The sequence below is a fragment of the Sorex araneus genome, chromosome 3 (genome assembly GCF_027595985.1).
Source record: "Sorex araneus isolate mSorAra2 chromosome 3, mSorAra2.pri, whole genome shotgun sequence".
Taxonomy (NCBI): domain Eukaryota; kingdom Metazoa; phylum Chordata; class Mammalia; order Eulipotyphla; family Soricidae; genus Sorex; species Sorex araneus.
The window spans coordinates 77,533,806-77,558,906 of record NC_073304.1 but is presented as its reverse complement, the minus strand read 5'-3'; the positions used below and the strand labels follow the sequence as shown (position 1 = coordinate 77,558,906).

Sequence of the window (25,101 nt, the reverse complement as noted above, 5' to 3'; positions counted from 1 at the left end):
GATCATGTCAGCAATGGTTTGCTCTGCTGAAATAGATCATAATGTTGAGATTCATCATCCACATTTGTCATCTTTTAGCACATGCAGCAATATTGTTTTTTCTTCATTATCCATTCGAGGAAATACAATTTATAAGTTTTCGTATATAACCCTGAAACCACTGTAAATCCAGTCAAATCCAGTCCAATTCTATTGGTCTGCTACTGGACAGAAGATAGTTCTCTATCTTGGTGATTGCTTTGCAGCTTCTGAGACCCAACCACAAAGCATGATGGCTGCTTTATATATCTCTACATTGGACATGAGTTTCGTCACTGTCATTGTCACTGTCATCCCATTGCTCATCGATTTGTTCAAGCGGGCACCAATAACGTCTCTCATTGAGAGACTTATTGTTACTGTTCTTGGCATATCGAATACGCCATGAGTAGCTTGCCAGACTCTGCTGTGCAGGCGAGATACTCTCGGTAGCTTGCCAGGCTCTCCAAGAGGGGCAGAGGAATTAAACTCGGGTCGGCCTCGTGAAGGGCAAATGCCCTACCGCTGTGCTATCGTTCCAGCCCATGAGTTTCTCAATTAATTTAATTTAGCTAATGGGTACAAAAAGTAGCTAGGAGAAGTTATGTAATTAATTTAGCTCAGGTTTCCTATATGGCCTCCCTAAGGGCTCCCAGGCTATTTTATGGGGACCACAAGTGAAAACAGCATGGATAAGCGACGAAATGCATGGGACTATAAGACCACCCCATAGGACAGGGAGGTCACAGGAAGCAAACAATGTCTAGAGGAGGGTATGATCTGAAAAAGATTGAGAAACCCTGATGTAATAATTGTCCAAGATATGTCACATTTAGATTTTAAGTTTGGGGCTTGAGGTATTGTCAAGACACTCAGGGAATGGAGTAATTAGAAATAAAATTTTCAGGCTGGTTGAGTCTTCTACTATAGTAAAAATGATGCTCCAAAAGCTAATATGGGGAGAGATACGACAGTGAGGAAAGTGCTTGTGTTGCATGCTGTCAACTCTGGTTCAGTCTCTGGCACCACAGGTGGTCCTCCAAACACCAGCAGGAGTAAACCTTGAACACAGAGCCAGAACTAAATCCTGAATAACACTGGAGTTTACATACCAAAAAATAAAATAAAACAAAACAAAACCTACATGAGACTGAAGACACTCATTCAGACTCCTTTTTCCTTTACTCAGTATCTCTATCTCCTTTTATATAGTAGATATCCCAGTGCACTTTGATAATGGGATTGATCTTGATCGCTGGCTTAATAAGAACTTTTATAGAATCAGAGGCATAAGAAGACTGAAATAATTGCTGGTATTATACTTTTAGATCAATAGAAATGCCAAGAATGTCATATCTATTGTAAAAATTTATTTACTAAGAGCAATGATTAGTATAAAGGAGAGGACAGGAAAGAATAGCTTATGAATTTTTTCCTTCTTGTTTTCTGGGGGCCACATCCAGCAGTGTTTGGAGGCTGTTTGTGGCTCTGTGCTCAGAAATGATTCCTGGCGCTGTTCAGGGGATGTATATGGTGCCAGGAGTTTAAACTGGGGTTAGCCAAATGCAAGGTAAATGTCTAACCTCCTGTACTATCTCTTCAGCCCATGTTTGAATGTCATTAAATATTATATAGAAAAATATTTATATTTATGAAAACACATGTTGAAGTCATATTCAGGATATGATTTTAGGTACAGTACTTAGCGCAAATTTTATGATGCTCAGTTTTCTATTAAGATAGTATACAAAAAATAATCTCTATTTTCATTCTTGAAAAGTTAATGGAATGTGCATACAAAGCGCCTCATATTTTCCTTGAACCCAGTAACATTAAAATATAACTTAGTTTATAGACAAAATTATAATAAATGAATGTTAATATGTTACAGTGGTTCCTTGGATGAAAAATTCATGCATTTTATTGCATATATTTTGAGTAGAAGAGATTGTCATTTCCCAAATGTTGACTTTTGTTGGATAAAAAATTATACATTTCAGCATCTTAGATGATGTTGATGAAGATGATAACAATGATGATGGTAACTTTGTTGTTTGTAATATTTCTGTCAAAAAGTCGAACTGGAATTCACAAATTTGGTCTTTATTTTTCTTATTGCTTTCTTCATGTCTTTATTCCTGAATGTATAGATAATTGGATTTAAAAGAGGAGTAAAAATTGTATAAAATACCGAGAGTATTTTATCTATAGAGATACTGCTGAACGGCCATACATAAATAAAGATGCAAGGTCCAAAGAATAGTACCACCACTGTAATGTGGGCTGAAAGAGTGGACAAAGCCTTGGAAGATCCACTGGAGGAGCGATGCTGGACAGTAATAAGAATGACGCTGTAGGAGATGAAAAGAAATATGAAACAGAACAAAGAGAGCACTCCACTGAATGCAATGATTAAGAACTCCAAGATGTACGTGTCAGAGCAGGAAAGCTTGATAACCCGAGGCAAATCACAAAAAAAACTATCCACAACATTGGGACCACAAAATGGTAACGTTGCTGTGAAAACCATTTGACTTGTAGTGTGCACCAAACCAGCAGTCCAGGAGAGAAGTGCGAGAACAATGCAAACACGATGAGTCATAATATTTTTGTAATGGAGAGGTTTACATATAGCTATATATCTGTCAATAGCCATGGATACAAGTAACATCATCTCACTTCCACCTAAAAGGTGAAGAAAAAACATTTGGGCCATACAACCGTCATAGGAGATAGCCTTATTTTCACTGATTAAGTTACAGATCATTTTAGGAGTAGCAAAGGAAGCCAGAGACATATCAATAAAAGAAAGATTGGCCAGTAAAAAGTACATGGGAGAATGCAATTGAGGATCCAGTTTCACTACCAAAATAATGGTAAGGTTACCTAATACAATGGCTATATAGATAACAGAAAAAAATGGGAAAAAGAAAATCTGTAACTCACGGAGATCTGTGAGTCCCAGTAAAATAAACTCAGTCACCATGGAAAAATTTTGGCTTTCCATGTGTTTGGCTGTTGGCATATATTACCTAAAATAAAATAAAATCAGGTTAAAATATACGAGTTAAAATTGAGAGATATGTCATTATTAAACTTAACTATGAAATTTAACCAAATGTGCAAAAGAAAAATTTTAAACACAATCTCAAAGCTAAATAAAATTGTAGACCTTTTTTTTAACAGATTATTAAAGCTATTTGCCACACATATGAAAAATAGATATGCAAGTGTTACAAGTGATAGAGTTAGATTTTCTTGACCATTAAACAAAACATTTGATAAATAATCTTGGACCATAGCAATTGGGGGAAAGGATATTAGGTTTTCAACCTTACTAATCATTTGAAAAATAAATTTCAGAGATGTGAAATATTTGCACCTATAAAGTAAAACTGATATTATTAAAGTAAGTGGGTTAGTATTTAATCATAATAGACCTGATTCAGACATTTTGAAAATGCAAGAGAAAATAAAATATATAATTGTTGCATTAAAATCATTCAATTTGCAGGCAGGAATTATAGTACAGTGGGTAGGGCATTTGCCTTGCATGTGACCAACCTGGGTTCGAGCCCCATATCCCATATAGTCCCCCCCAATCACCATCACTGAGCATTGCTGGGTGCAGAGTAAAATAAAGAACAAAAAAAGTTTGATTTTGGTAAGGGTGTATGATCTGAGACTTTATACAAAAATTTGAATATGAACACAATATCTTGTTAGGAATTTGGCATTGTATTTTAAATTTAAATGTTTTGCAGCATTTTAATAGAGAAATAGACTAAATTTTCAGAGAAATGACTCACTGTAAGTATTCATTATACTATTGTTCTTAATAACCAAAAATCAGAATGTTATCCCAAAGTCCTTATTAATAAAATGATTTTAATATCAAATATATATGCACTGATATGGAAAATATACATGGCATATTATTATTTTCTAATGTAAACAAATTATTAAAACATTATATAAACTCAAGACCATCGTAATTTTCTTCAAAAATGTAAGGTTCTCATGATATACATTAGCTTATATTCAAATTTGTATAAGATGAAATATTTTAAGTTTTTAAAAAGTGCATTAGATTCTAGCCCTGAATAAGTGTACCCTCCATGTAGTTGTAATGTAGGTAACAAGGACTTCAAATCAGACAATCACTTGTTTCACACATCTGATTACAAAAGAATTTAATATAAGTAAATAATAACCTAATGGTAATAACTAGCAATGCTTGTTTATCATCTGCTGTCTAAAACATTTAAAATTATAGCAGCACTAAAATATATTATCGTAGTTGTGGATTTGTCAAATTGATTACAGAGAGCTTAGACTGGAAAAATATTCTATTATATGTTGACTTCTGACAAAGACAGTTCAATAGTAGGCTGAAGGATGTCTTTTGTTTTAGTTTTCCCACTAGCCCTTACAAAATATCCTTGAGAATTACTAGAAAAGTTGTTGAAAGATAAAATAGGTAATAAAATTTACCTAATATTTAAATGTGTGATAAAACTAGAACGAGACAATCACTATGCCCTTTGCTATCACAAGATAGATAAAATAGATGTAAAATCCCTAAAAAGTCATATTAAAAATACATTCTTTAGTATAAAAGTGAAGCCATTTGGGAAAATATAAAACTAGTAATGTTCACAATCTTAATTCAAAATTAAATTAAAATATTTAAATGGTCCAGTAATAATGTCAGATAATAAAATATCAAAATAGGTAAACAAGCCATATCTGGATTTTTTTGTATTTTGTATTATTAGATTAGGATCATGACAAGGGTAGAAAATACAGCAGCTAATGAGTTTTAGTTAGTGCATATGAGAAAGTTCTTCATTTCTCAACAACTCATACAACTGAAAAATTGAAGAAAAACGTTACTGATTCAAACAGTTACATGTATGTGTCCTCAGTAACAAGTTTTTATAAATAAAGGAAATTTCAAAAGCTTAATATTAATAATAAGAATAAAATATTTAAGAAAATTTGTAAATGATGTTTGAACATAGGAAAAAGTTTAATACCAGTAAAACTAAAGCTTGTGGTCACATACCTCAAAGTGCTTAGTGATCTACTTTGATAGAATTACATATCAGTAAAATTTTTAGGTAGTTCTTAATATATTAAAAACATTATGAATTAAATGCTTCTTTTTAAATTAGAAAAATATTAATAAATAAACACAAACTTGAGAATATAACTAACTTTTCTTCTCCATACCTTTTGCTTCCTTTAGTTGGAAGTTAGGCTGAAGTCACTAAGGATTCGCTGAGACACTTTACTTGCCTCTCACTTCCTTCTGTCTCCTTTTCTTTATCAGTTCTCATGAAGGATAAATCCCTTTTATTTAAAAATGGTTAAAGACAACATAAAAATAAATGTTGAGTAATGACCCAGGGAAAACTAGTTCACGTAATTTAATTCCCTCATCAATTAAAAGGCTGTGCATTGGGCAAAGTAGTTTATTCAGAGCCTCTCATTAGTATATAGCTTTTATCCTTTAAGAAGGGACATATGGTCACAAAATATATTTTGCCCCACCAATAACCACCAATAAATTATGATCTACAGTATAGTTTTTTAAAGCATTTTGAGTGGTTAAAACTGTCTATTTGAGCAGTTTGACTTTTCAAATGTTTTATGACCACTTCATGGTCATTATTTCAATTCCACTCTGATGAAATTTGAGGAATTGCAAAATAAATTAAAATATTATAATGAAGTTTTATATATACATAGAACATGAGGGAATATATTCTAAATCTATGCTGAATAGGACAGTAGCTACTAGTTAACATGTGACTATAACAGTTAAAATATGACTAAATATGAACAGAGATGTGCTCTGAATTTTAAAAATTTATGTTATTTATGCAAATGTATAAATAAGATTATGAACAAATGTTAAATGCTCATGGATTTTTAAAATAGGTTACATGTTAACATGATTAGTTAAATGAAGTAATATTGAATTTTACTTTTTACAAATGAACATAGAAAGCATTAAAAATCAAGGAATATAACCATGTTTATATTAGATATGGATCTAAGAAATCTGAGTGTATTTAAGAAATGGGTAACGAATTTTTCAAAAGTTCAATATAAGTTGAGTTAGAAGGAATATTCTGGGTTATAAAGCCCATATAGGAGGTAAGGCAGTATAGGAGGTCTTGTATGAAGCTGATTTCCCTTTCATCCCTGGAACAACAAACGGACCCTCAGCCTCTGCTGGGAGTGATCTCTGAGCACAGAGCGAGAGTAAGCCCTGGGTATGACTAGGTACAACTTCAATTCCCCCACCCTACCGAATAAAAAGGAATGGACCAAATTAATTAATATTTTACTATATTGTATAAAATTTATTATACTTTGAAAATAATAAAGATTTCTTTCTTTAACCATATTATCTGAATAAAGGCTAAGAGATAAGATCCAATTTAATTGGAAATATTAAGAACACATATTTTCTATAAGTCCTATTCCTCTGATACCATTCTAATTTTCTCTATAATTAGTTCCTCTTGGATTTTCAAGTTCTACTGATATTGAATTAGGCCATAATAACTCACAGTTAAGGTGAAGAAAATATGATATTATTTAAACCGAAGTTGATTAATATTTTATTTCTAATATTTGGATATCTGTGTTTAAAATCATCTTTATGCCATTGTATCGATATATATGGGATTTACATAAAGTCTTTTATTTTCAACAGATCCAAAATAACTTTGCTATTTTATTTTCCCTCTCTCCATCATGGAAAGATACAGGAAGAAGATCAGTAAGCCTGAAAGCTCTTAACAAATTCTAACCTTATTCATACCCAAATCTCATATTTTTAAAATATTTTGATATCAAGAAGTGGGAGGAATGTTTGCTGTTTGAACTGTCCAGTGTGTGATATTTTGTTATAGTGGTTATAACGGAGTAAGACAATAGTGAAATGAAGTTTTTGAGTTCAATGTCAACATATCAAATTATAACTACAAAGTTGCTCAGCAAAATTAAAGAAAATTTAAGTGCCCAATGGTAGATGAGTAGATAAACATGTGGTATGTAAACAATGAGACAGTAAGATCTAAGAATCTTAATTTTTGGGTCTTGCTTTTTGCTGCAGCATAGATAGGACTAGAGGGTATCTTGTTAAACAAAGTAAGACAGTACAATATGTTATTACATATAAATGGTATAAAAATAATTTTAAAAGGAAATATTAAATGTCTAATAAAAACAAACTCTTTAACTCTGAGGTTACCTAAACTAGTGATTTTTGTCATCTAAGTTATCTTTAGTTATCCTTAACACTCTTTGTTTTGTGAAATTTGAAAAAAAGAGACATTCACAATATCAGCAACTATCGCACAATCTGCCTGTTGTCCGTCATCTGTAAGTTGTTCACTCAAGTCATCCTGAATAGAACAGGCAGGACACTAGATGAAGGACAACTATGCGAAAAATCTGGGTTCCGAAAAGGATTCAGCACAATTGACCATATCCACACAGTGACCAAGCTCACTGAGGTTTCGTGAGAGTTCAAGGTGCCGCTCTGTCTAAGTTCATCGATTTAAAGAAGGCCTTCGAGCTTTTTGGACCCGGCTGTGGAAGGAGCATGATGGAGGGGCCCGAGGGGGCGCCCTCGGACCCCAAGCAACCCACTGAACTAATTCCGGCATGGGACCAGAGACCCCACGGCGTGCTGAAGCTGTGGGACCCGGGCATCCCCCAATTCTTTTAACCTGTCTCTCTCTCAACTCCTCCCTCCTGAACACAGCGCAGGGGCCGCGGTTTTCCTGAGCGCAAAACGGAGTCGCCGATTCAGCCAAAACAGGAAGTGAGCGCGCTTGCGGGAGTCCCCAGGGGGCGGGGGCGGCGACCCCCGCCCACCGCAGTTAGATACTTAAACCCACCTCCCCCACGTGTGCTTCCTTTTGGACCCGGCTGTGGAAGGAGCATGATGGAGGGGCCCGAGGGAGCGCCCTCGGACCCCAAGCAGCCCACTGAACTAATTCCGGCATGGGACCAGAGACCCCACGGCGTGCTGAAGCTGTGGGACCCGGGCATCCCCCAATTCTTTTAACCTGTCTCTCTCTCAACTCCTCCCTCCTGAGCACAGCGCAGGGGCCGCGGTTTTCCTGAGCGCAAAACGGAGACGCCGAGCCTCTCTCTAGGTTTCTCCATCTTATGAGCACCATAAAAGGGTAAAAGTTTATAGTGATGTTATTTCTGGTTGTACTTTCCCTGGACTTTATACAGAAACCCAAAACCGCGCGGCCGCTGCCGCGGCCGCGCGACTTAATGTCATCTTAGTATGAGCAATATGTAATGGTTCCTTTCTAATGGGGCGGACTTTTGTGGGAGATCCTAATAGTAAGTCTGTTGCTGAAATATTGAAGGCAATCAAAGTGGTAGCCATCTCACTAGACTGAACTAAGCTATATCCCCACGCCGGCTGAGAAGAAATTTTCTTCTTTCTCGGGAAGAAACGCGGTGTGTCATCAACTACAGTGTGATGCCCATTAAGCAAACAGACTTGGTGGTGTGGGAATGGGATATAAGGGGAAAAATTATGTACAAGGAACAGCGGGACGCTGGTGGAATCTCGAGCCGGAGCCGACACCAGCGCAAGACCGTCGGTTCCAGAGACTGCTTGCAGATACTCTACAAGTCTATCAACTAAGCCAGAGCCCCACGCCTGCTGATGACGGGAAATAACCATCCTTTTCGGTTTTTTTTTCCCTTGTCAGGCAGCGTGGCGATTACTAAAACAGGCGTGAACTCGGTGGCGCGGGGCAAGGGGGAAAAAGAAAAACTATGTAACAAACAGCGGGACTTAATATCTCTATATTCTTAGCAATGGAGAACTATCAAATGCCTCCTTGGCAATAGGACTGCTTTTCTTTTTTGGGGGAAACCCCAACAATGGTAGTGAGTTGTATGTTGAAACATGGAATGTAATCGAAATAAGGCGTAAACGAAGTGAAACATGTCATGTGCAAGGGTTGGGACTGGGGAGGTGGGAGGGGGCGGCAGGTATACTGGGGGGGTTGGTGATGGAAGATGGGCACTGGTGAAGTGAAGGGTGTTTGAGAACTGTATAACCGACATAATCCTGAGAACTATGTAACCCTCCACATGGTGATTCAATAAAATTAAAAAAAAAAAAATAAAAAAATAAAGAAGGCCTTCGATTCTGTTGAGACTGAAGCGGTCTAGCCAAACAGGGTGTTCAAACTCAGTACATCAAGATCCTTCGTGAGCTATATTACAGATTTACCACCAGGATCTCACCAGTCTACAAGGAAGTGATCATCGACATAAAGAGAGGGATTCATCAGGGTGACACCATTTCACCGAAACTCTTCAGTGCCACCCTCAAGAACATCATGCGACGACTGGAATGGGAAGGAATGGGAGTGAAGAAGATGGTCAGCAACTACACCACCTCTGCTTCGCTGATGACATTGTTTTCATAACACCCAATATTAGCCAAGTGGCACAAATGCTGGCTGACTTCGACCGTGAGTGTGGAAAAGTCGGACTGCAGCTGAATCTCAGCAAAACAATGTTCATGAAAAACGAACTGGTCTCTGATGTTCCATTTGCTCTCAACAGAATGAACAGCTCTGAATGCAGCAGCTATGTGTACCTAGGTTGAGAACTCAACATGAGGAACGACTTGGCGTCAGAACTGAGCAAAAGGAAGAGAGCAGCGTGGAACACCTTCAAGAGCATCAAAGAAGTAATTAAGAGGACGTAGAACCTCTGGCTCCAGGCATATCTTTTCAATTCCACTGTTCTTCCTGCACTAACATATGCCTCAGAGACGTGGGCGTCTCTGAGGTCTGTTTGTGGCTTTCCCACTCTCGGCATTCTTGGTGCAAGAATGGGCTGGACACATAATGCTATTCAGAGACTACTGCTGGACTAGAGCTATTACCAACTGGATTCCACGGGATGTCAAAAGACTGCGTGGCCGCCCACCTATGAGATGGTCAGACTTATTTGTCAAAACCCTGAACGAATGGTTTGAGGCTCTTCGTGTTCCTGAAGCAAGCAGATACACTGGGCTACACTAGCATGTGACAGGGATGAATGGAGATGTTATTGGCGCCCACTCGAGCAAATTGAAAATCAACGGAATGACAAGTGACAAGTGAAAAAAAGATGATTGCACAAAAGATTTGTGAAGGCTGATGAAAATTATGTGTAATAAATTCTAATGAAGAGAGCCAAATATACAGCATAAAAGGTAAATCACTTTCCTTGCATAGGGCCAACACAAGTTTGAATTCCTGGCACCAGATATGGTACCTTAAGCACTGCCAGCAGTGACTCCTAAGCATAGTACTAGGAGAATAAAACATGAGCACTAATGGCTATGATCCAAAACCTCGTGAGGAAATTATTATTATTATTATTGTTATTATTATTATGATGATTTTACTTTTTGGTTCACACCCGGGGATGCACAGGGGTCACTTCTGGCTCTGCACTCAGGAATTACCCCTGGCAATGCTCAGGGGACCATATGGTATGCTGGGAATCGAACCTGGGTTGGCCACGTGCAAGATAAATGCCCTACCCACTGTGCTATCGCTCCAGTCCCATCCTGAGGAAATTCTGAAGAAAAATAAAGCTGAATACTTATGCCACTAGATTTTGATACATTTTTGAAGTCTGTAGTAAAAATGATGGTATGTTCGGTGCATTTTATTTAAGTACAGACAGATATGAAATCGAGTTTGGAGTTAAATCACACTCATGCAACCATATATGTATGGTTATATATCAACTATCTATCTATCTATCTATCTATCTTCATAAAATGATACTGCACTTTAGTGGGGAAAGATGGAATTTTAAATAAATTTTGGAGCATTTTTTGGTTGGATTTAGTGACATATAAAAAAAGTATTCTGTGTCCTACTTCACATTATACACATTGCTAGAAGACAGTAAACACTTAATTGTGAATGATGCAACTGGTTTAAAGCAATTGTTATAAGTTATTCTTGTTTTCTTTTTACCCAAACTTAATTTTATTAAAGCACTGTTACAAAGTTATTTAAAATTGGTTTTTTGACAAAAAAAAGTTCCATCAGAGATCCTGCTACCAGTGCCAACTTCCTTCCACCAGTGTTCCCAGTTTTCTCCTCCCCTCCCCTCCACCCCAGCACCAGCCTGCCATTTTTACAGGCATATTTCATGCTTAGTTATTAAAGATTGGGTCTCATGATTTCAATGTTGGTGCTGTGATTTGGATACTGAGCTCTATCAGTCCTTAGAAACACTGATGTACCTGAATCCCCTCAACTTCTGCTCCCATTGCTTCTCAAATATCTCTTCTACCCTTTCCCTTCCTCTAATCTTCCCTTATCCTCCCTATACCTGGGGCCAAGGGAGATCTAGGAATTTCCTCCTTAAACCATTGCATTTCCACACCCAGTTACTTTAAATACCACATATAAGTGATATCATCCCGTGTTTGTCCTTCTCCTAGCGTAATTCATTTAAATTATTGCCTTCCAGACTATCCACATTGCAGCTAATTACGTGATTTCATCATTTCTTACAGCTGCATAATATTCAATTGTGTATATATACCATATCTTCATGATCCCACTGATCTGTTGTTAGACATCTAGGTTGATTTCAAACCTTAGCTATTGTACTAAGTGCTCCAGTGAATAATGGTGTGCACACTTCCTTTAGAATGAATGTTTTTCTGTCCTGTGGAATATATACAAAAGTGGGATTTCTGGGTTATATGGTAGCTTAATTATAAGGTTACTGGAAACCCTCCATGCAGTTCTCCATAGGGGTGAAGACAGATGTGCATGAGTTCTTACCAGCAGTGTATAAGAGTTCCTTTTTCACCACTTCCCACCAACACAGATTGTTCCATTGACTTTTGATTTGTGCCATCCTAACTAATATGAGATGGCATCACAATTTTTTCTTGATTAGAATTCCCTGAATAATGAATAATGATGAGTATTATTTATCGTTATTAGGCTCCAGCTTCCCTCCCTGCCCTGAGCAGAGCTCCCGCGGCCGAAAACCTCCGGAGCCTTAGCCACAGCCATGTTCAAGGCCTCTCTCCACACATTTGGACAAGCCTCATGCATGAAGGTACTGGCAGAGCAACCCAGGAGTGTGGGACCCGGGGCTGAGACCTCCAACCCTGCTCAGATCGACACTGGGCCTCTTCCGCCCAGATTTCCCATTTTGCAGTAGCTAGGCAGTCACACCCAGGGACTTCCCCTGGCGCCCTGTGATCCCATCAACAGCCAACATCCAGAGACTTAAAAGCAAGCTCCCAGAAGAGTGACGCAAAGAGTCTCTGGCCTGTGGGCCTGGCTGTCTTCCCCAAGGCCCCTAGAAGGAGATGGGCTCCAGTTTCCCTCCTGGCCCTGAGAAGAGCTCCCATGGCTGAAGACCTTTGGAGCCTTAGCCACAGCCATGGCTAAGATATAAGATATCATATAAGATATAAGATATCACAGACATCTTATAGCCTACTTCTTCTTCTGGGAGAACCAGCAGGCTACTGAGAGTTTTCTGTCCACATGGGAGAGCTTCACAAGCTCCCTGTGGCATATTCATATGCCAAAACCAGTAACAATGCTGGGTCTCATTTCCCTAGCCCCGAAAGAGCCTCCAATTCGGTATTGTTGGGAAGGACAAGTAAGAAGAGGCTTCTAAAATCTCAGGGCTAGGACGAATGAAGACGTTACTGAGACCGCTTGAGAAATTCGACAATCAACGGGATGATAATGATGATGATGATAATGATGATGATGAGTACTATTTCATATGCCTATTAATAATCTGCTGATATTCCTCAGAAGTCCCAGTTCTTGTCCTCACCCCAATTTTGATGTGATTTGGGATTTTTTGATTGCTGATCTTTGTAAGTATATATTCTGGATATCAACCCTTTATCTGATGTGATAACTACAAATATTTTCTCTCATTCAGTTAGCTGTCTTTCATTTTAGCCCATGTTTCTTTTGCCATGCATAAACTCTTTAATCAGATATTGTTCCATTTGTTTATTTTTTATTCTGTCGCATTTGCCAGTGGTATTATATCATTGAAGACTGCATTCTGGAAGACACCTTTGAGATCTAGATCTTAAAGCATGATGACTATATTTTTCTCAATGTATTTTAAAGACTCTGGTCTGATCTCAAGATCTTTGATCCACTTTTAATTGATTTTTGTGGAAAGAGTGAGATATGGATTCAGTTTTAATTTTTTAATGTGTTTGTTCAGTTTTGCCAGTTTTTACTCCATTCAGCATCTTTGTCAAAAATTTTCTGACCAGTACTTACCTGGCAGGGGTAATAACATGATCACAAAGGTGGTTTTTCCACAGTGAGACTAAATTTATGCTGACCTCTGCAATTTACCCAGATGTGGAAAACTCTATTCCATAATTTGTGGTAGTGGGGGAATGTGTTCACACTCTCCTCTGAAAAAATATTAGCACCCCATGAATGTGGGGGATTGTTCTTAGCTATTCTGTTCTGACCCATTGGTCAAAGAGTATTTCCTTACTACGATACTATGCTGTTTTGATCACTATAGTTTAAAGTTAAATCATGAGATACCCCACAGCATCTCATTTCTTATTTTTCAGTATGATTTTGATTATTTGGAGTCTTTTATGATGCCATACAAACTTTATTATGGGCTGTTCTAAGTCCTTGAAGAACATCATCTGATTTTTTCCGGAGGGTCACACACAACTCCTGGAGGTGCTCAGGGGACCATATGGGATGCTGGGAATCGATCCAGGACAGCCTCGTGCAAGGCAAACACTCTACCTGCTGTGCTATCACTCCAGCCCCTGTCATATGATCTCTGTTAGAGATTTCATTGAATCTGTATGGTTGGTTAGGTAGGCTTGTCCATTTTGACAACATTGATTCTTCCAGTTCAAGATAATTGAATAATTGAATTTTTTTCCATTTTCTAAGGTCTTCTTCTATTTCTTTCTTAAGTGTTTTGTAGTTTGCATGGTATAGATTTTACACCTCTTTTGTTTTATTTTTAGATATTTGATTTTCTTAGGCACTATTTTGAGTATTATAGATTCTTTATCTCTCTCTACTCTGATTCATTGTTTGTATGTAAGAATGTGATTACTTTTGTGTATTGACATAGTAGCTGGACACTGTGCTCTATAGATTCATTGTTTATAGAAATCTTTATGGATTTTTTGGTTTCTAATGTGTAATATGTCATCTGCATATAGAGACAATATGACTTTCTTTCCAAATTTGATGATTTTGATTTTATTTTCTTGCCTGGTTGCTCTTGCTAGGACTTTCAATACAATGTTGAATAAGAGAGGAGACATGGACATTCTTGCCTTGTCCCGGGGGGAATGCTCTCAGTTTTTCAACCCCTGATCCCAGGGGGAATGCTCTCAGTTTTTCACCATTTAGAATAATATTTTCTGTGAGCTTGTTATAAATAACCTTTACTATTTTGAGGTAGGTTCCTTCCATTCCTATTTTGTTGAGGGTATTTTTTTCTAACATACATGGATGTTGGATCTTGTCAAAAGATTTCTTCTCTACATTTATTGATACAATCATTTAATTCTTATCTTTCCTTATACTAATGTGGTGTACTGTATTAATTGATTTCTGTATATTAAACCTCCTTGCATCCCTGAGATAAATCCTATTTGATTGTGGTGTATGATTTTATTTTAGTTTTTTTTGTATTCTGTTGGATTTGGTTTACCCAGATTTAGTTGAGGATTTTGGCATTGATGTCCATCAAGTTTTCTTTTTTAGAAGTGTCTCTCTGTGTTTTGGGTACCAATGTAATATATAAGGTGTTAGAAAGGTTCTTGTTTCTTTGATCTTTTTAAAGAACTTAAGGATCAGTGGCAGTAAGTCTTCTCTGAAGGTTTGATAGAACTCACCAATAAGCCCATTTGGACTAGGACTTTGTTCGGGGGAAGATTCTTGATTATTGTTTCAATTTCCTTGCTTGTTCAGGCTTTCTATTTTCTCTTCATTCATTTTTCAAAGATTGCATGTCTCTAAGAATCTTTCCCTTTCTTCTGAGTTCTACAACTTAGTTGAGTAGCATTATTCATAGTGACCTCTCATGATTTTGAGGATTTCCATAGTTCTGTTGTAACTTCTCCCTTTCTGTTTCTGGTCCTGTTTGAGTACTTTTGCTTTTTTACCTCATAGGCTACCCAAAGGTTAGGCTTCTTTAGCTTATTTTTTTTTTTTGAAGAACCAGCTTCTGGTTTCATTGATTATTTTTTTTCTATGGCCTTTTTGTATGTATATCATTGATTTCTGCTCTGGTTTTTATTATTCCCTTTCTTCCTTTTTGAATTCACTTGCTGCGGGTTCTCCAGATGTTTAAGATGTGCATTTAGGTTGTTGATTTTTTTTATTCCTTTCCTAATCTAGGACTATATTACTATAAGTTTCCCTATAATTATGGTTTTGATAACTTGTTTTTAATTAGTCACAAGGAATTCTTTTATTTCTTCTTTGATTTCTTCTTTGATCCATTTGTTGTTAGTGTGTTCTTGTTTTTCCAGGTGATCGAATCTCTCCATATATTCTTGTTATGATTAATTTCTCTCTTTAACATTGTGGTCTGATAGGATACCTGATATGATTTTTATGTCTGTGAATTTATGTTGGTTTGTCTTATGTGATATGTAATTTCTCCTGGAGAAAGTTTCCATGTGCACCGGAGAGGAAATTTGGGGTATATAAGAGGCTGTATTTATCCACTAGTGCCGGCTCTTCTAGTTCTTCATTTAGTGCTCTTATGTCTTTATTGACATTCTGTCTAGTTGATCTGTCCAGTAGTGACAATGGAGTGTTGAAGTATCTCATTAATATTGTGTTTCCTTTCACATGTTTCCTTGGGTTTGTGCGCAAAAACCTTATAAACTTTGTTGACTTTACATTTGTTGGGTATATGTTATTCAAACTTAATTTTTTTGACCTGTTCTTTCCTTAAACAATAAGTAGTGTCCATTCCCATCTCTAATTATTTTCAACAGGATTAGGTGCTCTTTGGTCTAAGTGTGTCTGTCCCAGCTTTTTGCTATTTACCAGTGGCTTGTGTGATTGTTTTGAATCTTTTCACTTTGAGTCTATGTCTATCCTCTGATTCCAGATGTGTTTCCTGTAAGAAGCAAATGGATGGATTTTGTTTCCTGATCCAATCTGCCACTGTGTGTTTTGTGATGGGAGAATTCAGTTCATTGGCATTCAGAGAAATTATTTACATAAAGGGCTTTGTGGCCATTTTAGTACATAAGGCTTTTGCTACTACAATTGACTATTTAATTTATGTCATTTCTTTCAGTATTTAGTTTAGGATCATTTAGTTACAGCAAATACTGTTAACACTTGTTTGTCTAAAAGTGGTGATGCTCAGGGTTACTCCTGGCTCAGCACTTAGGATTTATTCCTGGCAGTGCATAGGGAATTATATGGGGGATTGAACCCAGGTCAATCATGTGCATGATAAGCACCTTCCCAGCCTTCCTGTCACTCGGCTGTTGTTCATACCAGTGGGCTATTGATAATACCTCTCTTCAGATTGTTTACCATGCAGTGCTCTTAGTCAATGACAAGAGGGTTTTGAACAGGTCACTTTGTTTAGTTGACTTAGATATATGACTGTGTAAGTTCTTTCAAGTAAGTGTATTGCATCCACTGGTTTCAATATGAAGTGTGTTCAGTGATAATCTCACCTAGGTGGTCTGACTCCATGATGTGGGGGCTGGGGTCAGCGAAAAGGGAGCCCTCAGGGTCCTGGGTCTGATGCTCTTATTCTGGAGCCTGACCGTGGTGAGCAAGAGCAGGTTGGCAGATTCCCAGTGCTCAGCATCATACACCTGGTTCGGAAAATTAGAGCTGTCGTTAGACAGAACAACTCCCTGACCTAGAGGCTGGGGTCATTGAGAAGGAAACCCTCAGTCCCAGGTCTAAGCCTCTTCATCTAAAGCCTTGCTGTGATGAGAGGGAGTAGGTAGGTGAGTTTCCCTATTTTCTTAAACTATAATAAAAACATCATCATCAATACATCAAAACAATACACCACCACCATTAAAGTGCCAAACACCCCCTGCTGCTATGTTTTAAAATCTTTTTGCTTATAAGGCCATACCCAGCAGTGCTTAGGACTTACTTCTGACTCTGTCTGCACTTAGGGATTGCTATCGTGGTGCTCTGGGGATCATATCAGGGAACTCAGATCAAATCCATGTCAGCCACATGTAAAGCAAGTGTCCTTCCTACTTGTTTATTTTCTCTCCAGTCTCAACATCTGTGTTTTGTTACACTTAGTCTGCCTCTTCCTATCCACCATGAGTTCCCACCTCTCCCCACTGGTAACTTCTACAGTCACAGTCCAAGGATTTGTTACCATTCAATGTTCTCTATTGCTTTTTTTTCTTTATGTAGCAGAGATAAGTTCAGTCATCCAGTATTTGTCCTTATACTTACTTTGCTTAACCTGATGCCCTATAGCTGTAACATATTTTATCAAAGGACAAGACTGATATTTTCTTTGAGTTATGTACCATTCCATTCTACTATATCACACGTTCTTTATGCATTCAATCTGTTGAACTTTCCAGTTGTTTCCATATCTGGTTATTATACTTAGACAATAAACATAGGCATGCATTTATCTTTTTTGAATTAACGTATTTGTGTTCTGGTGATAGTCTCCAAGGAGTGGAATCTCTGGGTAATACAGTAGTTTTATTTTTAATTTTTGTGAAGTCTCCTACAGTTTTCTTTAGAGTCTGAAATAGATGGTATTCCCACCATTAGTGAATAAGTGTTTCGGTTTTTTTTTACCACATCTCCCCCAACACTATTTGTTTCTAGTCTTTTTGATATATGCTGTTTTAATTGGAGAGAGGAGATTGCTCATTGTCACTTTGATTTGCGTTCCTTTGATAGTAAGTTATGATGAACAGTTTTTTCCAGATGACTATTGGCCACTTGTATCTATTCCTTTGAGAAAGACATTTTAATGGAGTTATTCTGTTGTTGTTGCTGTTGTTATTAAACTTTGTCAGTACTTTAGATAACTTAGATATTAGCCCTGTACCTGATGTATGGCATAGAAATATTTTCTCCCATTCAGTAGGGGGTTTATATTTTTCTCGATATTTTTGGTATAAAGAACTTTAAAAAAATATTGAAATCATTAGAACAGTGAGAAGCTGAAACTTGTGCCTGAGAAGACATTTCAAAAGTTTATTTACATTAGTGTTCTTATTGTCAGATTATATAGATAACACCAAAAAGTAATGTTTATAGCTTTTAGCAGGCTTGTTCAATCTTGGCATTATTGGTATTTGGGGGTGGCTAGTCCCTTTTTTATAGGCCGAGAGGCTATTTCATGAATTTTAGAATGCATAGTATTCTGCCCACATACATTAGATGCCCGTCTAAGCTATAATAGGTAGTATCCAGAAATATCCCAGCTATCACTAAATATTATTTGGCTGAAGCCACTAATTTAAAACATAAAAATTATTGTTTTATTAAACAATAATTAATAAAATTCAAAGAAGTATCACCTATAACCAAAACAAAAATTAAACAAGAAAATATCTAGAATTCATTTAAATAATCCTTTTCTAATTAACTGTTCTAAAACATACATTACATAGTTAGAAACTTGATGAAATGTGAACATGAGAAGATATCTAGTTTGGTGTTAAATTTCTAATTTAGAACAAAATAGCCTAGGGGAAGTTAAGTTTTGAAATTTCTAAATGGATTAAAATTATTCAAAATCTGTGATTAACTGAGACGTTGTGTGACAAGTTATTTGAGTAAAAAATGATTTTTAAAGATGATAACATGATGTTTATTCTTTGTAACATTTATAATATATATTGGAGGCAAATATCAAATAAGATAGCATTTCTATATATATTTGGTATTTGAAATTATTTTTTAATATTTTGAATAACATCAATTGTATTATAACCTGTGGATATTTTATTATTTCTTCCCCGTCTGTTTTGTCTACTTAAATTTGTATTGCATGTATTAACTCTTTTTATTTCTAACATAACACTTGATCCTTAGATATTTAATTTCTGCTAATTTTTAACTGTTTATATATGTGAATTATTTTATACATTTTTCTCATCCCAACAATAGATCCCTCCTTATATGCTTCCATAATTAGTTTCTTCTGAATAATAAGAAATATCTGTGCTTTTGCACATTTCATAAATATTATGGGGGCCAGAGCAAGAGTGCAACGGGTAGGGCATTTGCCTTGCATGTGGTCAACTGGGTTACATCCCGAGCATCCATATGGTCTCCTGAGCACTGCCAGGGGTAATTTCTAAGTACAGAGAGCCAGATATAACCCCTGAGCATTGCCAGTGTGACCCCTCAAAAAACATAAACGTTATGCATTTATAATATAACTCTAGAATTAATAATTTTCTTTATAATCTCTTTACTCTTTTTTGTGGTAATCATAAATGGTTATGATTATTTGAATCATAATTAATTGAATTAATCATGATTAATTGAAACTTCAATTATTTGAAGTTAGGAGATCACCTCTTTTCTAGAAGAATTGACTCCGTTTTATCTAAATTGCAATTTTTGTGCTTCAGTGTACTTCTGGTTTGTGTCTATCCCTTGTAAATTTTTATTATGATTGCTTTTGCCGAATCCTCCTCCATTTGTTTTTGTTGTTCCTGCTGCTTCTGTACATGATTGGAGGTTACATAGTTTAGCTATGAATTTGGTTCAGTCTTCTAGTTATTAGAAAAAAGTGAGAATACATGATTGGAGGTTACATAGTTTAGCTATGAATTTGGTTCAGTCTTCTAGTTATTAGAAAAAAGTGAGAATAAGTTTAGTTTCACAATCTCTACAGACTGAGTACACATACACATGTGGGATCCATGTATTGACCAAGAAAAAGGTTTAAACAGATCACTCATGAAAAATAATCAGACAAAATTTTGGCAGTGTCGTTGTTGGGACATGTACTACTAATTGTGAAATGATCACATCAACATGTATGTTTAAGGAAGTCATTGACTTTAATCATTGTAGAATAAAATATCTATATATATATTTGTATGTGTATGTGCATGCACATATGTGCCGTGCACATTTGTATGTGTATGTGTGCATAAACACATCCTTGCCCAGGACCAATAAAAGATACTTTGAGACCATTGAAATTTAGGTAAGAATAAGTGTATAGATCACAGGACAAATACATGAAATGTACTTGTAATATGCTTGTAATATGTAGTACATGAAATATAGCATGTCTTAAACTCATCTTCATTTTCCCACCATCCATATGTCAATATCTCTGTAGTTTAGTATTGTGTCCATCTACTCCTGCTTATCTATCTTGCTTAAATTCTCCATTCTGCTTTTTTTTCCCATTTTAGGTCCTCTATAATACTTACTTTAGGAAAAATATAAACATAAACAATTAATATAGAATCAAAGGAATTTTGATTAATTAAATTAAATTAAATAATATATTTAATAGTTTGAGTACATTAGCTCTACACTCATTAATTTGAACCCAGGAAGTCCTATGCTTGATACCATACTTTCAGTAGATCCTAGATCTGTATTTGTATTTTTTATCAATTCCCTATACACAATTCCTGGAACTTTACTTAAGTTTAATGAAATTTTTAATTGAGTAACTAACAACTTGTTAAATAGAAACAAAATTAAGTGTATACTTATAACCAATGATCTGTTGATTATAATGGAGATTCTAAAGAGATAATAGATATTTCAAAGTAACTTTATTATATAAAACTATTCAGGATGTCACAAATCTTGGCTTTAAAAATAAGCTCTGGGTCCAGAGCAATAGGACAGTGAATAAGGCATCTGCCTTACAGCCAGCCAACCAGGATTTGATCTTGAAATTCCATATAGACTCCTGAACCTGCCAGGAGTGATTCCTGAGTTTAGAGCCTGGAGTAACCCTTGAGCAACACCGATTGTTGACTGAAAACAAATAAAAACCTTGCAAAAACAAAAGTAAATCATAAATTTTGAACGAATATTTAAAATTTGAATTATTTGAAGTTAGGAGATATACGAAATATTTTGTGCTCTCTGAGCTACTTAGGGGATACCCTCAAACCCAGAAGTTGACTACTCAGTCTCTTCATTGACATCTTCATGTCTTTGTTCCTAAGTGTATAAATGGCTGGATTCATAATGGGTGTAATCATAAAGTCCAAAATGGCAAGAAATTTATCCACTGGTACTGTGGGAAATGGCCACATGTAAATCACAATACATGGTCCAAAGAATAAAACTACCACAGTGATGTGAGCTGAGAGAGTAGAAAGGGCCTTTGACAAACCAACTGAAGAACGTTTCCATACAGTAAACAAGATGTAGATATAGGAGATAATCAGTAAAAAGAAGGTTCCCATGGAAATAAATCCGCTATTGGCAGTAACCATGAATTCCAGTCCATAGGTGTCCGCACAAGCAAGTTTGATAAACCAAGGAAGGTCGCAATAAAAGCTATCTATCTCATTGGGACCACAAAAAGGCAAGCGGACCACAAATGCTAACTGGGCCACTGCGTGAATGAGGCCAATTGTCCAAGCACTGCATAAAAGCACAATACACATCCGTGGATTCATAACAGTCAAGTAGTGGAGGGGTCTGCATATGGCCACATATCGATCCAAGGCCATGGAGATGAGCAGCACCATCTCAGATCCACCCAGAATGTGAATACCAATTATCTGGACGACGCAACCCTGGAAAGAGATAGTTTTGTTCCCAGAAAACAAGTCAGAAATCATCTTAGGAACTGTTAAGGTAGAAAGACACAAATCAATAAATGAGAGATTGGCTAAAAGAAAATACATGGGGGAATGTAAATGGGAATCAATGATCACTGTAAACACAACAATAAGGTTTCCCAGAAAAATTATTATGTAAAGTACCAAAGAGAAGGCAAGGAGTACATGCTGTATTGGTCTAGAGGCAGAGAGTCCCAGGAACACAAATTCAGACACTGAAGAGTAATTTGTTTTATTCATTGACTTTATGTTTCCTGAAAAGAAGATATAAAAAAATGGTATAAAGAAATGCACCAGGGCTATTGAAAGAAGCAATTATTAAATTTCAAGTTGATTTGAAAAAATACTTATACAAGTTATTTGAAAGCATCATTCAGTATTCTGTATATTCTTGAGAGGTTGATCTCTCAAGATGATGAAGATATCTTACATACTTGGTACCATGCCACATTCTGACCATGTACATATTATGTTTCTATGCAGTTTGTACTTTAGTTGTGATGCTAGGAATTACATACTATTCATATAAATAAATGGCCCTTTGGGTAAAAAGTTATTTAACTAAAGCACAAAATGTTATATGAAATTCATGATCAGATAGTAGTGTCATCTGATTTTTTTAACTTCCATTCTGCATCTAAGTATTAGATGAAGAAGATGAGGAAGAGTAATTTACCCAGAAGAAAGCTTGGAAAATGCCCAGAATTGTGAAGACACAAAAATGTGCAAAATAAATTAAAGACCAGAAAAGGTCACATCAAGGTAGAATTCTGTTGCATTTCTAATAAATTTGGTCTACATCTTAGAAGTGAGATGAAGTCATTGAGGTGCATAAATAAAATACATAGGAAATATAAATTAAAATTTTAAAAAATTTACAAAATAAAGTATAAGTAATGTATTAGTCAATTATGTACATATTTATGTTTACTAGTTTGAACCACACTTACCAATTAAGTATATCAAATTTATACTGAAATATCAATTCTGGGTTCAATCTACCATATTCGTTTATTTTTTGCTCATATGATTTTTTTAAACTGGGGTTGTAGAGATGGTATAGTGGGTAAGACATTTGCCTTGCACATGGTCAACCCAGATTTGATTTCCAGCACATCATATGGTCCTCTGAGCCCACCACGTGGAGTAAATCCTGGACACAGAGCCAGGTGAAAGTCCTCAGCACAGCCAAGTGTGGTCCCCATTCCCACCAAAAAAAAAATGTTTAAGCTGCATTTCTTCCTTCCTTCCTTCCTTCCTTCCTTCCTCTTTCTTTTCTCTCTCTCTTTTTCTCTCTCTTTCTCTTTCTTTCTTTCTCTCTTTGTTTCTTTCTTTCTCTCTCTCTCTTTCTCTCCCTCCCTTTCTTTCTTTCTTTCTTTCTTTCTTTCTTTCTTTCTTTCTTTCTTTCTTTCTTTCTTTCTTTCTTTCTTTCTTTCTTTCTTTCTTTCTTTCTTTCTTTCTTTCTTTCTTTCTTTCTCTCTCTCTCTCTCTCTCTTTCTTTCTTTCTTTCTTTCTTTCTTTCTTCTTCTCCTTCCTTCCTTCCTTCCTTCCTTCCTTCCTTCCTTCCTTCCTTCCTTCCTTCCTTCCTTCCTTCCTTCCTTCCTTCCTTCCTTCCTTCCTTCCTTCCTTCCTTCCTTCCTCTTTCTCTCTTTCTTTTCCTCTTTTTCAACCAAACATGTATTGGTTTCACACCCAAATTGAATTTCAGGGCTTACTTGTACTGCCAACAACCAAAGATTCCATTGGGATCCAAAGCGCTGTCAACCATTGTCTTTTTTGGGTCCTCACTCCACTCTGTGCCATTCTACCTCTACATCATGCTCATCCTGGTTGTCAAAAGTAGAGCCATACAAGGCTCTTAAAAAGTGCAGAGATGGGGGTTTTATAGTCTCTGTTCAGAAAACAGCCAAACTGAACCAGAAAGAATGCTTCAGTCACTGAGTTGGATATCACTGAAGGCCACTTGCTAGGAACTGCCAGTTTATTTTAAATTTTGACCATGTAATGTGTGAATTTAAAAAGTATATTTAAAATTACTGAATTTTCATATACTTATAATGTTTAAGAAGTATCAATATAACAAAATATTAATATTTGTAATTTTAAATTTCTAAAACCCTTACATGTGCCTTTTAATGGCATTTACTGTTAATAAGAATATGTATTTTAAAAAATATTAACATGAGGTTTCAAAACACACAGCATGTTAAATGAAATAAGACAAAAATATTTATAAGATAAATGAAAATTATTGGTATATAACCATTCTTTTTCATATAAAGGTCAAATATAATAATTTTAAGTGACAAAACAAATATCTAATGCAGAGATTTATCAATAATAAAAATTAAAATTTACTCTATATTTATATATCCACTTGTGGTACTCCCATTATGAATGTACAGGAGTTTCCTGAAAATTTACAAGTAGATCATATATATTTTGAAATGAAAAATCCTACATGAATCAAGGTGACCTTGAAGTATAAAGCTAGATTTACTCTCTATATATCAAGACATGAGATAAGGCTTTATTATAAGACAGTTTGATGCTTTATCACGGATACAAAAATAAACCTTTGAAACTGAAAATAGAAAGAAAGTTATATTTGATTATGGCAACAAACAGAATTATTTACTAGTGAACCAGCAGGTGAAAGCCAGTCTTGTGACACTTTGGCAGAAATTTTCTCATGTCAGAATTCTACCATATTTATAAAAGCCAACAGCTGGATTTTTCATAGTCATGTAAAGTAAAATATACATAAGAAATGTATAAGCAATTCTTGAGCATGTGAAAAGCATGTGATTTTTAATAAGAATGTAATAGGATCATATACATCAAACTGTTTTAGTAAATCACAGTACGGTTGTCTATTTTTCTTGATGTATGAGATACTCAGTAATTAACATGTTTTACTTTCTAGTTTGAAAGTTTTCAAATGAATATTTTAAGTAATACAATTAAAGTGTAAGAGTGTTTTTGATTATCTGCTTGTACCTTTGCTTTCTTTGAAGTTGTAGTTGGATCTCACTAAAACTGAGGATTCTTTCACTTGCACACCACTTTCTTCAGTCTTCTTTTGCTACCTCCAGTTCTAATGAAGGAGAAATTTCTTTTATTTTGCAATTGTATATAACAAAATGAGAAATGTATCAGTTAATGACCTGTGTCTGTAAATGAATTCCCTCAGCAATTAAAGTGCATGC

At 35.9% G+C, this 25,101-nt stretch overlaps 2 protein-coding genes and 1 pseudogene across 2 annotated transcripts; 1 reads left to right on the top strand and 2 right to left on the bottom strand.

Annotated features, from left to right (window-relative positions):
• Positions 1-2,086: 2,086 nt before the first annotated feature.
• Positions 2,087-3,025, bottom strand: LOC101540912 (olfactory receptor 4K3-like). The gene has a single exon (XM_004609738.2). It carries the CDS (start codon positions 3,023-3,025, stop codon positions 2,087-2,089), a length of 939 nt encoding a protein of 312 aa, XP_004609795.2.
• Positions 3,026-13,362: 10,337 nt separating this feature from the next.
• On the top strand, positions 13,363-13,513 carry LOC129404120 (U1 spliceosomal RNA; annotated as a pseudogene).
• A 7,677-nt stretch (positions 13,514-21,190) lies between these two features.
• LOC101540644 (olfactory receptor 4F15-like) lies at positions 21,191-22,132 on the bottom strand. Its single transcript, XM_004609737.2, has one exon. It carries the CDS (start codon positions 22,130-22,132, stop codon positions 21,191-21,193), a length of 942 nt encoding a protein of 313 aa, XP_004609794.1.
• Positions 22,133-25,101: the final 2,969 nt, after the last annotated feature.

Excerpts from the sequence above, each read along its gene's own strand:
- LOC101540912 (XM_004609738.2), bottom strand. The coding sequence starts at position 3,025 with ATGGAAAGCCAAAATTTTTCCATGGTGACTGAGTTTATTTTACTGGGA.
- LOC101540644 (XM_004609737.2), bottom strand. The coding sequence starts at position 22,132 with ATGAATAAAACAAATTACTCTTCAGTGTCTGAATTTGTGTTCCTGGGA.